The sequence below is a fragment of the Tachypleus tridentatus genome, chromosome 12 (assembly GCF_004210375.1).
Source record: "Tachypleus tridentatus isolate NWPU-2018 chromosome 12, ASM421037v1, whole genome shotgun sequence".
Lineage (NCBI taxonomy): Eukaryota > Metazoa > Arthropoda > Merostomata > Xiphosura > Limulidae > Tachypleus > Tachypleus tridentatus.
The window spans coordinates 80,953,300-80,968,938 of NC_134836.1; the positions used below are offsets into that span (position 1 = coordinate 80,953,300).

Sequence of the window (15,639 nt, forward strand, 5' to 3'; positions counted from 1 at the left end):
AATCAGAGCCAGAATTGGTATCTTGACAACATTTGTCAAATACCATTGTTTCAAAAGTGTTTCAATAAGATAGCATGAATAACAGCAACTCTATTACCCATTGAAACACTACTTATTTGAAGACACAATATGCTGTCAAAACAAAGACATCTACTGTAAAGGATAAAACGTAAAAATATTCTGACAGTGTCTACTGTCAGTCTGTACATCACCAAATTACATGATTTCACATGAATTTACACACTGCACTGATGCCAGCTTCTTCTGTATACATAAGTGGAGAGTTGTGATTGCCAAAGTCAAAAGAATTGTGTTTGTCACTATGCGAAGTATGTTTTTGTTTTACGATAGAAGGTCTTGTGCAACAATTTGGTATTATTAGGTCATTTACTTTTAAAAGCAAAAAGTATTTTATACATCAATTCAGAAATTAATATTAAAATATTTTTATACTTCTGAAAACAGCCAAATTTCATTTGTGTAATTTTATAACCTCCTGAATAAATTCCAATTGTATTCTTCATTAAACTTTTATATTTATTCAGTCAAGTTGACTGATCTCATAACTATCATAAAGAAATATTAAATGATTTCTAATTGTAACAGGAAATTACACATTTATCCTCAATACATTAAAGATCGTAAGAGTATACATCTGTTTTTACTTAAACTTTACTGGCCTTTGACCCATGTTAAGCTAATAAATCCACCATGCAAAATCACAGCTCACATTATACTACAGAATTATGTATGGCATGGACTACTCATGAGCATACTTTGTGAAAAAGATTTTATTATTTTTCTTTATTTTATCAATTCTAACTTAATTTTTATATTTTACATATTTTTATATTTTAGTTACTTTTATAACAAATAAAAATATACAAAAACAAAGGTATTCAGTACCTACCTTAATCTTATTTTAATTTACTGTTGACTATCAAGACTTAACCCTTATTACATTTATTACAGTAAATATTTTTTCATTTATTATAATAATTCACCTAAGAACACAAAATAACAGCAAGTAAAAAGCAGGCAATGTCCTATAACAATCATGTTTCTTAATTTTGAACTATGTGATAAGACTGTTAAAAAGTTATTAAATAATGAAGCTTGATGATGGAGTTCGCATGGGAATAAAGATTGAACTGGGAGTGAAATAGATAATTATCTGTACATAAAGCAATGTACTATGTAATTTGATAAATTAAATCTTTAGCTTTCTATTGGTTATAATACTGTATTAAACATTAGAGAAAACTAATTGAAAGCTAGAAAAATGATGTTTTGTGTGAGTTAAAATCATTATAAATAGTGTATAGCTCTTAAAAAATGATGGGGCAGGTAATACCACCTCAACCTCATAATATACCCTAACCTCATTTCACAACTGACTGAAATAAATCAGTTTTGTGAAATCAAGCTTGACCAACAGAGGTAGAAAGGTGCAGTCAAGACAGTCAAATATTAGAAAATTCCTTTGCATATCAACCAAAGTTAAAATCATTCATGAAATTATTTTGTAACATATTCAAAGAATAATTATCAGTAAAAAATTGACAAGCAAAATATATACAAAAGCCAGTGTGATTTAGAAACACTACGTTCCCAACAATGGCTTTTACGTCATGTTTCGCAGCAACAGAAGTATAACAATTAAAACCTCTAGTCATATAGAAGAAAAAAATCACGCAAGTTTAAAATTAAATTGATGTTTTCACTTTCATGATAAATTTAGCCGTATCTCTACGAGTCATGGGTCGAAGGCCATGTCATTTCTAATTTGTTGAGTTGCATTGAAAATTTTACTGAACTACTATTTTATGAATATGTCAATACGTTTGTTAACAAATTGTAGATTATAATTCAAATTTTAGTATGATCCATTTGTAAATTTGACATGCTACAGCTTGTACTAGTTGCTTATGAGTATGTCTTGTGAAACATTTTTTATATTACTATTATTTATTTGACTTAATCTAATCTTAACTAACTTACAAAGATCCCTAATTTTATCTTTTAGTTACTTTTGTAATTAATCTTAACAAATAAACAAGAAAATCAAGAAACAAAATATTTAATCAATTTTCCTTGTTTTTTGTTTTTTTTGCCCCTGATTGTGAAAGGAAGTCAATCTTAACTTTTTATACCAATTATAGTATTGCACTAAATAAATTTTATTTTGTTAAATAATGTCCCAAATGACAGAGACAATAAGCAAAAATAGACAAATTCCCTTGCCTCTCAAAATATTTCTAGCTTTCTAACAATAGGCATTACAAATTCATTCAAACTAGTCATCAACTTTTCCATGGGAACAATGTTAGTACTCTGAGTAAAACTGACATTTAAACATTTAGAACATAACCTTATACAACATGTTATTTGATAGATGAAAACCTTGAGTTTCTATTGGTTGTAGGTAATATACAAATAAAAGTAAGAGAAAACTATTAATGAATTATGAAAGAGAGGATGTGACAAGTAGTTGTGGTAGAAGGGGTCTGATTTTCTATTCAATAGCTATGTAACCAAACAAAATTGAGGATTATAATAAGTGTGGTTTGTCTGAGCATTGAAGCTCTCAGAGAGAGTAATTTATGTTTAATTTTGTACTTTGTTTTGAGGGGCGTTTGATGAAATGCTAAGAGAAAATGTGTCATGTGTCACACTAAGGAAAATTTTCAGGATTTTTCAAATGTTGCCTTGTAGAATTTAAGACTTATATGCTGTTAAAATGTGGATTATTAGCTAAGATTTTATGCTTTTCTAATTAGTATAACATATTCTAAAAGTAATTTATAATAAAATTTTGAATGTAAGACACTAAAACATTGTCATGTGTAGTAAAGGATACCTGTCTCATATGGAAACTCTTAACTGCCAATTTGGGGTCACGAACTTGGTTTAATTGACTCAGCTCATGAGTGAGAGAATTAAATGCCAAAAGATGGCAAAGCACAAGGCATTAGAAACCAAAAATCAAAATTATGGAATAAAAATCATGAAACTACAGATGTTTTTTCTTTTTTTCACATTGCACTTAATTTGTTCATTTTGGATTCAAAATCAAAGTAATGTAATAAGACTGTTTTGAATCTTTTATCTCCCTTCACCACTGCCCAAGAAGCCTTTTCAATACAGAACTCACCTGTTGGGATGTAGGTAAAAGGGTATTTATGTAAGTCAGTTTTAGTGTACTATACTTTAGTAAATAACTTTATATCTTATGCAATAAAAATATAAAAACAATTTATGTACTTCTGTAAAATCATATTAGTAAAGTATAAACATGTAAAACAAATAAAAAACCAGATTGACAATAGTAGCATAAGAGTATGGTTGTAAGTACATATTTCTAATTAATCTACATACCTTCCATCTTTTAAGCATGATGGTTTATCACCATACACTAGATGAAGAACAACATAAGCTTGAACTGCAGCCACAACTCCACATGGACCACCCTAAATAAACAGCAGTTTTCTTCAGTAAACAATCAATAACATAAACAGAGTTGATCAATAAGTAAAGTCAACAGCAACAATATGGACAATATTCTTTCTGTAATGAAATACATATTTCTACAGTTGTAAAGTAAGACAAGTTGATGTTGATCATATGATACTGAAACAAAATATGTAAAATAAATGTAAATTTAGGTTATTTTCAAACAATTTCTGTATACATTATTGACTTAATTTTGGTATGTAATTTGTATAAATACTTCTTTAAATTCATTAACCTTCCTTCTGACACGTGTGCATTTCCACATACTAAGATGATAGTCTAGCTGGTACCTAAATAAAATGATGTGTGAAAATTATGAAGGCAAAAATTCAATGCCTAGTAATAAGCAATTTTTTTTTCTTAGTTTCTGGTGGATGAGAAATGTACACGTCAACAAGTTCCTTGAGCAAGTGACACTTACGAAAAACATTAGTTTTAAATTAGACAGGTTATCTTATTGATTACTTCTAGCAACAAAGTAAATCACAACAACTAACTTGATATCAGCATAAAAATTACATACTTCTTCATGAAGTTTTAAATGCTTAGTGGAATGCTCGAGTTCATGTTGGAAGAAAACCCAATTTAAATCTAAAAATAAGTTTCTTTTAAATGATTTAGCTTCTAATCTGATTAATAAGTAACATATTCAGAGATATTAATGTTATTTAAATATATGACAAAATACTATGCATTTAATGATGATGTGCTATTACTGTTCAGAAGGAATATTATTGTGATATCACAATGCACTGATGAATAGATATCTACATACAAATCATTTAACCCTACTGCAACAGGCTCATGTATTTTACACAACCTTGTAACTGCCATCTAACCTTGGTTGTATACATACTATGACTCTGAAAGTACTTAAGGTATTTTCATGAAACTTGGAAAGCTTTAAGTAACCTTTAAGTCTTTTTTAGCCAAAAATAAAAATCAGAATTTTGACGTGTTCTTTTTTACCCATAAAGATATGGTGTCAGAGTGTTTACTGCTCCAAGTGCATAGTCATTTTCATCTTAAGACTAAAAATACTTTTATCTTAACATTTTCAAATTTTGTTTAAAGAAAACCTCCAAAATAAACATCAAATGTTTTTTTAGAAATATTTTTTCTACCCTAACTCTATATGATGTTGGTCAAACTGACCAACCTTGTAATCATCATAAAAAATTAAATTAGGAATTAATTCTAAATTACCCTTCTTTCTTGAATGAATGACTATAAACTGTAACATGATACCACAACTGTTTATCCTAAGTAGCATAGTTTATAACTGTGCACATACATTTACACTTAATCTTACTGCTTCATTGCCTTTTAGACCATATATAGCTAATGATCTTGCTACACAAATTGTAAATCACTAAGCAAACATGCAGCTCACATTACTCTTCAAAATTATGTAATGCATGGGCTATTCAGAAGCATACCTATTGAAAAATTACTACTACTACTCTTTATTGAGCATAATCTAACCTTATCTAACTTAATTTTTAGATTTTGGTAATTTCAATAAGAACAAATAAAAATATTCATGAAAAAACAAGAAATATAGCTCTCACCTGCATCTTTGTTTTTGTTGTCAATTGTTAATGAAACTTAACTTTACCTTTTTATGATAATGGTAATACTATACTAAATATTTCTGTGTTCAATTAAATAATGTTACTAGAAACACAGAATAAGAAACACATAAAACCCAGAGAATATCCAATAATAATTATTATTATTTTTTAACTTTCTAATTATGCAACAAGTTCCATTAAAAGTTCAGCAAAACTCATCAATATGTTTCCCAGGAAAATAAAAGTTTAAGCTGGAAGTAAAATAGACAATTCTCTGTACAGAAAACAGCATAATACATTCTTTGATAGATTGAGACTTTGGCTTTCTATTGGTATAAATAATATAGTATTAATCATCAAAAGAATGTAGTAGGTGTCAAAACTTGGAAAATGGGTCCCCCACGATTTGACAGAAGCCCACCTTAGAGCAAGTGTGGACGTTTGCACTTTTCTGCACTCTCGTGAACATAACTCACCTTTTTTGGAAAGGTTAGTAACTGGAGATAAAAAAATGGATATATTATAAAAATGTTAAATGCTGCAGACAATGGCTCAGTGCAGGTAAACTGGTTAAAGCACAGCCAAAAGTGGACCACACCCTAGGAAGGTCTTGTTAAGCATTTGGTGGGATATTGTTGGTGCGATCCACTTTGAATTGCTGCCACTCAATGTAATGATTACATCAGACTTCTACTGTCAACAGTTAGACTGCTTGAATGTTGCACTAAAAGAAAAGAAGCCTGCTTTGATCAATTGTGAAGGTGTTGTGTTATATCAGGATAATGCACAATCCCATACAGTAAGGATCACATCTGCAAAGATTGAAGAGCTAGACTGGGAAAAAATTCCACATCCTCCTTATTCTCCAGACTTTGCTCCATCTGATTATCATCTATTCCGAAGTTTCATAACTATTTTGATGGAAAGGAGCTAGGAACACACGAAAATGTCAAAATTCCCCTCTCTACATTCTTTTTCTCTAAATACCAAGAATTTTATAGAAGTGGCATTCAGAAGCTTGTGAATCATGTTAATTAATAATAATAGAACATATATTATTGATTAACTAACATTAAAATGTGTTTGAAATCCTTTCTCTTTTTCTGAACCTAAAATCAGATATTACTCAAGGGATGACCTGATACATGTAATTTGACAATCTTAAGTCCTACAAAAAAATGAAATATTCATATATAAAATATAAATTATTGCAAAAGATTTTAATGCTTTGGCTTTGCTCTTTCGCATGCTTTTTTGAAATTTAAGTGTTTGTCTTTCATAATAAAACTATTTTAACCACTTTATTGTTCAATGTTTCATGATATTGTTCTCTTCTTTCTTAATGTAAGTGTTTATATTTTGTAAACCAATCATATCTTTCTCTTACTCAATGTAAATAGAGACAACTATGTATTTGCATAATTAAAATAAAAAAACAATACTTGCTTCAGAGGAAGTTATGATAGTGCGAGTGCATAGATATGGTTTAACCCTTTCCAGAGCAGTGTTATTATGTTGGCTATTTCATTTTTTAAATGCATCAAACAAACAATATCTTGTAAGTACTACCATATTTGTTACACAGATACTTTAAGTGCAAACCATCATTAGAATGAACAGTCAGGAAGCATATCTTGTAAAGGCCTCTGTTAATTGAAAATATTTAAAATTTTTAGTACAACATGCTAATATATACCAAAAAACAACAATGTTTTATTCAGAAATAAGAAAATCTTTGTTGGCAATCTCACAAATTGTTCTAAGTGGTTAAAAAAGCCCAAACTTATGATGCAAAATGTCAATGGTAGAAATACTAAACTGCCAAACAAGCAGCAATTGTATCTCAACCTTCTGTACAACAAGAAAAATCTGGTAATCATTTTGTTGAATGATCATCTCAAACATTTCACCAAAGGATGGCTGTGAGCTGACTCTTGCTGGTAGATTTCTTGTTCCAACAATGGTAATTTCTTTAATGTGTATCCATGATGCAAGCTCAATCCATTTTCCTCACAAAGAAGGCAACACATCAATAATAGTGCATGCAAAGGAAGCAATAAGACATTGATATAAAAAAATAGCAGTATATTCATAGGACACAGATGTCTTAGTGTTGCTCATACATTTTCAACTACATCAGCATGGAGACCTCTCAATAAAAATTGTAAATCAACCATATTTGCTGCAATTCATGCCATGTACATGACATACATCAAACACCCTGCTGTATTTCCATGCTATTACTGTCTGCAACACTATGTCTCACTTTGTTGGCATTGGGAAGAAAACCACTTGGGAGGTATTTCATGTTGGGAGTAACTCTGCTAAAAAACATTGGGAAGGATCACATATATGAGCGAGAAAATGTCTCAAATGCAAAGGTATTTGTGTGTACACTGTAGAGTACCAAAATTGAAAAACTGATATCCAATCATTTCATGCTTCATTATTCAGAAAGTTTAAGTGAAATCTTGAAAATTTGCTTCCAACAAGAGAAGCTCTCACTTTTCATATTAGAAAATAACATTATCAGGTCTTCATTTGGCAGAATGCCCTCATAGCAAAAGCAAACCTCCTGGAACTTCTTCTAACAGGTTGGCAAAACGTTAACAGCATGATACAACATATTCTGTTAGAAAACACCCCTCTCCTAAGTGATTACTTACAGTTGATCACATGTAGTTGCAATAGTATAGGACACCAATGTAGAAAAGAAACAATGCATGTGTGCAAAGAGCTTTCCAAAGCGTACTGTAGTTTGTTCCTGTTCTAGTAACTAGTGCAAAGTCTGACATAACCAATGGAATGAGATAAGAGGTGATATAAGCAGATGTTCAGTTACCATGGTTAATGTTTTTTGTTGTTTTTATTTTACCTGTGCACAGCTTAATCTACTGCATTACCTACAATAAGTAAAGTATGATATAACTACAGCTGAGAGAATAGACTTCATTTGCATTAACACTGAGTGAAAAATGACCATTGTAATTTCTGTTTGACAATTATAATAATACTTGTTTTATCTTTAAATCAACTGGAATGAATTGCAATTTCGAGAGAAGAAATGAATCTGGTATTTCTAGTTGGATTTGATTTCTGAACTTAATAGTTATATTATTGCACACAATTTCAGAAACATATTTAGGCATATTATAAAATATACAGCATAATTCTTTGAAAAATGTAAGCACTTTTTGATAATATAGAAATTGAGCATACTTATGTTTCAATGATTTTACTCAGTAGTTAAGATAATAAAATGAATTCATAGCACAAAGATAACAGTTAAAAAGAATTTTTAGTTCGTGTGTATATTGAAGGAAAAAATATTCTTGCTTTTTTATGTTTTTAAAAAGCATAGCCCAAAATGGGCAATTCATACCAATTTTATGTCAAGAGAAATTAGTATTTTTTAAAGAAATATATTACTAAACATAATATAAAATAAATATATTCATGTTTTTATGAAAAAAATCAAATGAAAGAAACCAGAAAAAATTACTTCTTAGACTGAAAAGGCCTAACTGACAGTAGGTGTAAAAGAATTGGCAGCTTAGAACAATTTCTGAGACTGCCAGCAATTTTTTTGAACTCCTGAATAAAATAGCTTCCATTTGATACATGTTGGAACTTTGTACTAAAAATGTTGTACATTTTGCACATTTGCAGGTTCTGTCTCTACTCCAAGCTAGAATGTTTCTAAATTGTTTTTTTGGCAAATACACAATTTACAATAAAGCAAAATGAATACACCAAATAGCTGTAAAGTGTGTTATTAAGCAATACCCCCCACCCATAACTGTTGACTTAAAAGTAAGATTCACACACACACTTATTGGCAATAATACAGTCATGGACCTAATAATATCATGCAGTAGGACATACTGTTCAAATAAATTTTTCAATAAAATATCCTTTAAGTATATATTAAAAACATATATATTATTTATCATACTTAACATTTATAAAGAAAAAAGTAGCCATGTAATATCTTTAAAATTATTTATAATACATATATATAAAATAACTACACACATGCTGGGGCATAGTCCAGTGTAAGAGGTCATATTTCAAATTACCAGTGTGAATTTTTGGAAAGAAAAAAGATCTTTCTACCATTTATAAATTGCATTTCATAATGCTTTACACTTTAGTTACTTTCATAATAATAAATAAAGTACTTACCCAATCTTCTTTTTTATTGCTGTTCCTTGTCAATGACAGTTAACCCTACCTTTTTAAATATATACCAATGATACTAGTGCTCTAAATAACGTTCATTTAATTAACTAACTTGCCAAAGAACACAGAATAACAACATGTAAAAAGCAGACAGTACTACATAACTATCACATTTTTTTCTGACAAGAACTGTTACAAATTCATCCAATCTAATCATTATGTTTCCTGTGGGAACAAAGCTTATAATTAAAGAGAAATTGTTAACTTTCTGTTCAGAAGACAACATAATATAATACATCAATTGACATATGACAACATTGGCTTTTTATTAATTATAAATAATATAGTACTAAACATACAAGAGAACTAATTAACAAATCTTGAAAGAGAAGATGTGACAGTTGGGAGTAACAAGAGGGGGGGGTCTAATTTTATATTTGACAACTCTATAACCAAACAGGTTTGAAGGAAAAAATTATACTTGTCTGAACAATATTGATATTACAGTGAGTAGTTTACATTATATTTTGTACTTATTGTTTGATGGGTGGTAACTAAATTAGAGAAGAGAAGATGCCTAGAGATAAAATATCACACATCTTATACCAGGAGAAATTTACTTTATAAAATTAAGAAATGCACCATATGCTTATACATTACATTATAAAACTACATATTTTATTATTTTTATTTTTTATTCCTATCTCAAAAAAATCAAAAACCAATAACATTCAATGATTTTTCACTCATGCTCTAACCAATTATAAAATATATTTTTTTTTAAAAAAGAGTATGCTTTCTTTCTGTAGACATAAAGTTGCTATACAGTTAAGTTTTGTTCACATGCACATGAATACAAGTAACAAAATTTCAACTATTTCTTCTATACATTTACAATGTTGATACATTTAAATTGTATTAATGCTTCTAGTTTTATTGTAGTTGTGCTATTTACACTGTTTTGAATAAATACTTCTTGCATGTAAGTGTAATATTGCTATTTGTATGACAGCTGTTTTCAATATTACAACCACTGTGGCTTTAGGCCCACTGCTTTTGAAGTACTGTAACATATTAAATCCACAGTGTGCCTAAGTATAAACTTTATCAATTACAGGAGTAATTTAAACTTACTTTGTTTGTTTTATTTATTATTTAATTATCATATCACATTTTATTAACTACCTTGATTAAGTTTATTCTATTTTCAGTATGTCATCATAAAAAAAACAAAGTTACTGGATTTGTCACCAGTACAGAAGCTGTAAGATCTCTAAGTATATCAACACAGAGTTCCTTTACATGCTTTTTAATTTTATGAAATATATATTATCAGTGGTGGAATTAAAAACTTTAACAATTGGTTCTATCTCGCATTACACCCCCCATTTCTTGCAATGAAAAATAATAATAAAAATATCTTACAGAAATAATTTATTTATCATGCTTTAAATATTTCCAAATTGCCACTTGATTATCATCAAAATCTTTATTCTTTTCACAGCTGTGTGATTTTTTTCTAAGCCACGTTTGAACTGAAAAAGTGGGATCCCATGAACCCAATGGGAGGCCAGTCAAATTAATTATCATCAGGTTTGCCACATTTTCAACTGTAAAGCCGATTCTTTTATCTGAATATATGATATTCATTTTTAAAACCTTCTTACTGTCTCTGCAGAACTAAGAGTAACAGTATTTATGATATTTTATATCTTAGAACGGCTGATGATATTTTTAGCCTTTTATACAGTTCTTGGAATACCATGATTATGGTAACTTCATAGGACATTTTCCACGTAGTCACAAAAATCATTAATGCTGATTTCGTGATGAAAGAGCTTAGTGAATTCATACAATTTTTCTTCAGCAGCTTTCCAAAGGATAACTTCATCAATATTCCAAAAATTATGCTCAAGTATGTTTACCAGTTCATGCATTTTATTGTTATTTTCTTGTGCATTAGTTTTTTGATTTTAAGTGATCACAATCCATCAATCTGGCTTTCATATTATTTATTACTGGTACCAGTAGTTTTTAATGACAAAGGCCCACATATCATTGGTTTTCAACAAACTTAATATTTCTAAAAGCATCAGAACCAATGGTTTCATCAATTTTCTTTTCAAAGGTTTCCCTACTTTCTTTGAGCATTTCAAATGCCTTAAGGGCCTATTTTATTAGTTTTTTTCAGCTCTGGCTTAAAGGGCATTACAAAGTAAAGAAATTTCTGGTAGTATGTCTATCATTATTGCTAAATCTCCCAGGAAGAATTTGTTGCAAAGATAGCTGGCCATTCCTGAATAATTTTTTCTCAGTAGAAAAATATTTGCATACTGCTGGATAAGTACACCATACAGCAAGTGCTGATCTTAGGCTGCAAGCAGCTCATCTTTGTCCCAGAATTTCTAGTCCAATTTCTTCCAAAATGTTAAAAAGCTCCATTCAGTTTTAGTTTGATTGATGAAAGATTGTATATATTTTATCTATGAACACTCTGATATGATTCACTTGTTTTATATCATGTAAACTTTTTAATAGAGATGTGTATATAGTTTCAACATCCTGTCCTTTCAACTCAACAAAATCAAGAAAAATTATTGGTTATTAACAACAGATTACAATCTTCAACCTTTACAAAAATTATGACATCTGGTTTACTAAATATGGTTGAAGCTTTATCAATGATGACACAGAGTTTTAAATTTTGTTCAAATGTTTTTGTAAATATTTCATTTTTAATTCCCTTTGCAATGACATCAACTATTCTAAAAGCACTTTTCCAAGAATGGAGTCCCATTCTCATGTCCAACCCATTTTTTATTTGAAGCTCAGTCTTATCCTCAACATCAAAAATTGGCCTGCTCCATTTTGCTACACTGTAGATTGTATTAAAAACTTTACACATTCAGCTGATATATTTTTGGTTTATTTTATCTAGGCATTTGATAATTTCATAATCTGCATAATCTTTCAATTGCATTGTACATATATTGTGTGCCTTTGATGAAAAATATTCATTAGTTTTCTGAGAGATGCTTGCTGGACAGTTTTATTCCTTCCTCTTGCTTCAACACTGTAGCTTCTCCATTCCATCGATATGTGAATTCCCTTCATGTTTATGGAATCAAATTTGGCAAAATGATCATAACCAAGTTTCTTGTAGCAAACAACCAAACAATTTTTTTTTCTTTAACTCCTCAGCCTGCTTCATACTCCAGCAATTTGGAAGAGCAGTTCCTAGGTCTTCATCATCTCTAGTTTGTGTAGTCTTAGAAGTGGAAATTTCATCACTTCTTGAAGTTGCTGGTGCTAGATTTTCAACTGGATCTTGCCTTGAAGTTTTAGTTCTTAGGTTTTTTTTTTTACAGACTCCAGTATATTGTGCTGCCACTTCATTTTAGGGGCTGAAACCTGAAATGCCAAAATTCTTTTATTCAACAATAAATGTATTAATATAACTTCTTATTAAACTTTCACCAATAAATTTTCATACGAAAACTATTTTTATAATCTATTAATTTTTTTAATGGCATATAAACAAAGCAAATTAATTTAACGTTTAACTGTTTGTGCAAATATTGTTTTAGATGACTCTGTTCTGCTTACGTACGGAATTTTATATGATAAGTATATATCAACAAGCATAAATATAGTGAGATATAGTTTTATTAAGCCATGCAATTATAACATGTGAGTACTAGCCTACTAAGCCTAGTATCCAAATTTCGTATCCTGTCAGTATGAAAATACAAGAAAAGAGAGGTTCAGCATCCCGAGCAAAAAATGAGATGTATTTTATTCTCTTAGACGATCAGATGCCATCATGTACTATGTTTAAAAATTTTGGTAATATGCATATTAAAAGAACTTGTTCATGAATGAATAAATTAAATGTTTAACTGGCACAAGTTAGCTATAAAAAGGTGAGGGATAGCTATATTAACCAATCATTACTGAAAAAATCAACAACTAAATAATCAATCCGAGCTAAATCTCCAATCCATTAACTTTTAATTTTGCTCTAGAATAGTAAAACCTATAAAATAACATTAAGCCTCACAGTTTAACATTAATAGCATAGAAGTCTACATTGACATCATTTTTCAAACTCACCTTCTTTTTTCTGTCTGTTTCAAGTATGATAGATGATTGTTACCAAATGTTCACACAGGAAAATGTAGGTCTATGTTAGTCTACAGCAATGCTCGTTTTCCTTCGTCTAAGATGGTTGATCTGTCACTTGTAGAGGCCCGTACAAGTCTGGCCTCAAATGTTATCATACTAATTTATAATTTTGTCATTGTGTGTGACTTTATGTTGCAAGAATCCCCATAGTGACAGTTGATACATTGTATATCTAGTATCAGAGGGCTAAGAGCCAGTAAGAACCTGTTTGGCAAATTCATGAAATTTTAAGAACAGGTTCTTAAGAACTGACCAAATCCCACCACTGCATAACATCCACATCTAGTCACTGACCAAAATTAACATTTGAACCATATGTATACTTAAATCATATATCACAAAGCTACCCTACATGGACCAGTAAAATGGCAGGAACTGAAGAAATGTTACAATGTTATAAACTAACTTATTTTGCCAGAAAATATTAATTTTTATAAGAAAATGTGAATTATTTTTCTTGTCTTATTTATTTTAAAGTGATGTATATGGAATACTAGGAGCTAAGCTACAATTCACACAATTGGTCAAATTTTAACTATCTTACACAAAAAAATATTAATCATGTGGTAATTAGATTAGGAAATAAAGGTAATTTTTTTTTATTTGCATTGAAAATGTATTTCCAATAGGTACTTACCTCTTTCACACAAAGCTATCTTGATCATCTTTTTGTTTCATAACAACTGCAAAAAAGTTCAATATACAGCACACCAGTCTATACAATCCACAAATTTTGTGCCAATTTTTAGCATGAATATAGCATGCGACAACCATCCACCAACAGTTGTACCTTTCTATGTTAGTAGAGATAGCTCCCTCTGATTCTCTTTTCAATCATCACTTCTGAGAGTTGGCAGGATCTAAAATAAGTAATACCAGCAGTAGGTAGGAATGATGGGAAGTGTGTGAAAAGAGATAAGTACCAATTAGAAATACATTTTCAGTGTATGAAAATGTTAACTTCTCATATGACATTACTTCCTCTCACACAAAGAATCTCACATTGAAAACAATGGAGGGGGCCAGTGCAGGCACCTGACAGTGAACCAAGCAGAAACCAACCACCTAGAAATGACTAGTGCAGTCAAAGATAAAACCAAAACATATATACGAGACACCACATTACTTCTGCAACAGGTATGGTCTGTGCCTTGTAAGAAAGAACAAGAACCTGACATGAGCAGAAAAAAAACAATGCAAGTTTAAATCACTCTCCATCACACAAACCACAATGTAAAGCAGCTGGCTCTTATTAGGAGAAAAACCACTCTGTGAAATGAAAACTCAAAGCAGACTCAATACACAGCATTACATGATAGTGCCATTGCCTCAACATAACCTGAAGAATAGGGTGATAACTTGTAATCAGTATGGGTGTCCATGTTTACCTAATTTGAAAAACAGGCTATTCCCAATTTATGTAATGGAAGGGTTGGCAGGGATTGACTTTCTTGGTGATGAGAAACCTACTTGAAATAAAAATGTATCTCAGAAGGGCACGTATGGGTGTTAACAATTTTATTGATAAGCAGAGAATGTTTCAACCTGGATTGGCTTTGCTTTACTCATAATATTTCATGACTGTTGGTAAACTTATGAACATTCAGAGACACACAAGCATATACCACTAGGCATATCATTGGTTGTCTTATAGAATGTCTCATATCTACAGTAAGCATTGTAGTTCTACCTGTACATAGTGGAAAGCTGAGTGAAAGCACAACTGGTCAGGCAACTTCCACAGAACAGAGTCCTATTAGTAGCAGTAAAAGAGAATTGCTCAAAAGAAATCACAAATGAAATGTTGCAAAAAAGACATACCTAAGTCAAGGGCAAATGGCTTTGTGTAAAACTGCAACAGGAGAGAGACATTATCCACCTGATAAAGATACAAGCAAAAAGTGGAGATAATGAGCAATGAAGGAATAAGGAGTAGGTTCATATTCTAGCTTGAATTATTCCATCCAATGAGAAAAGTAAGAACAAGCAGCCAAAGACATGGTGGTATGACAAACCAAACCATTTAGTGTGACACAAAATAGATCACAGAAAAGAGAGGGGTACTAGAGAATAAAAGTTCAGGAACATGAACTTTGAAACAGTAATGGCCACATAACACCTCTGGATCTAAATTTATTCCAATAAACAGTAAAAACAAGCAACCAAAAACATGATGGTATAACAA

The 15,639-nt window shown here is 30.4% G+C and overlaps 1 protein-coding gene across 4 annotated transcripts in view; it reads right to left on the bottom strand.

The window, feature by feature from the left end:
• LOC143233798 (putative ubiquitin carboxyl-terminal hydrolase MINDY-4) overlaps positions 1-15,639 on the bottom strand; it is a 127,294-nt gene that overhangs the window by 53,018 nt on the left and 58,637 nt on the right. For all 4 annotated transcript variants that reach the window (XM_076470480.1, XM_076470483.1, XM_076470482.1 and 1 more), the window contains one exon: positions 3,379-3,470. In XM_076470480.1, the coding sequence (XP_076326595.1) occupies positions 3,379-3,470 (92 nt within the window). The remainder of the gene's footprint in view (positions 1-3,378; positions 3,471-15,639) is intronic.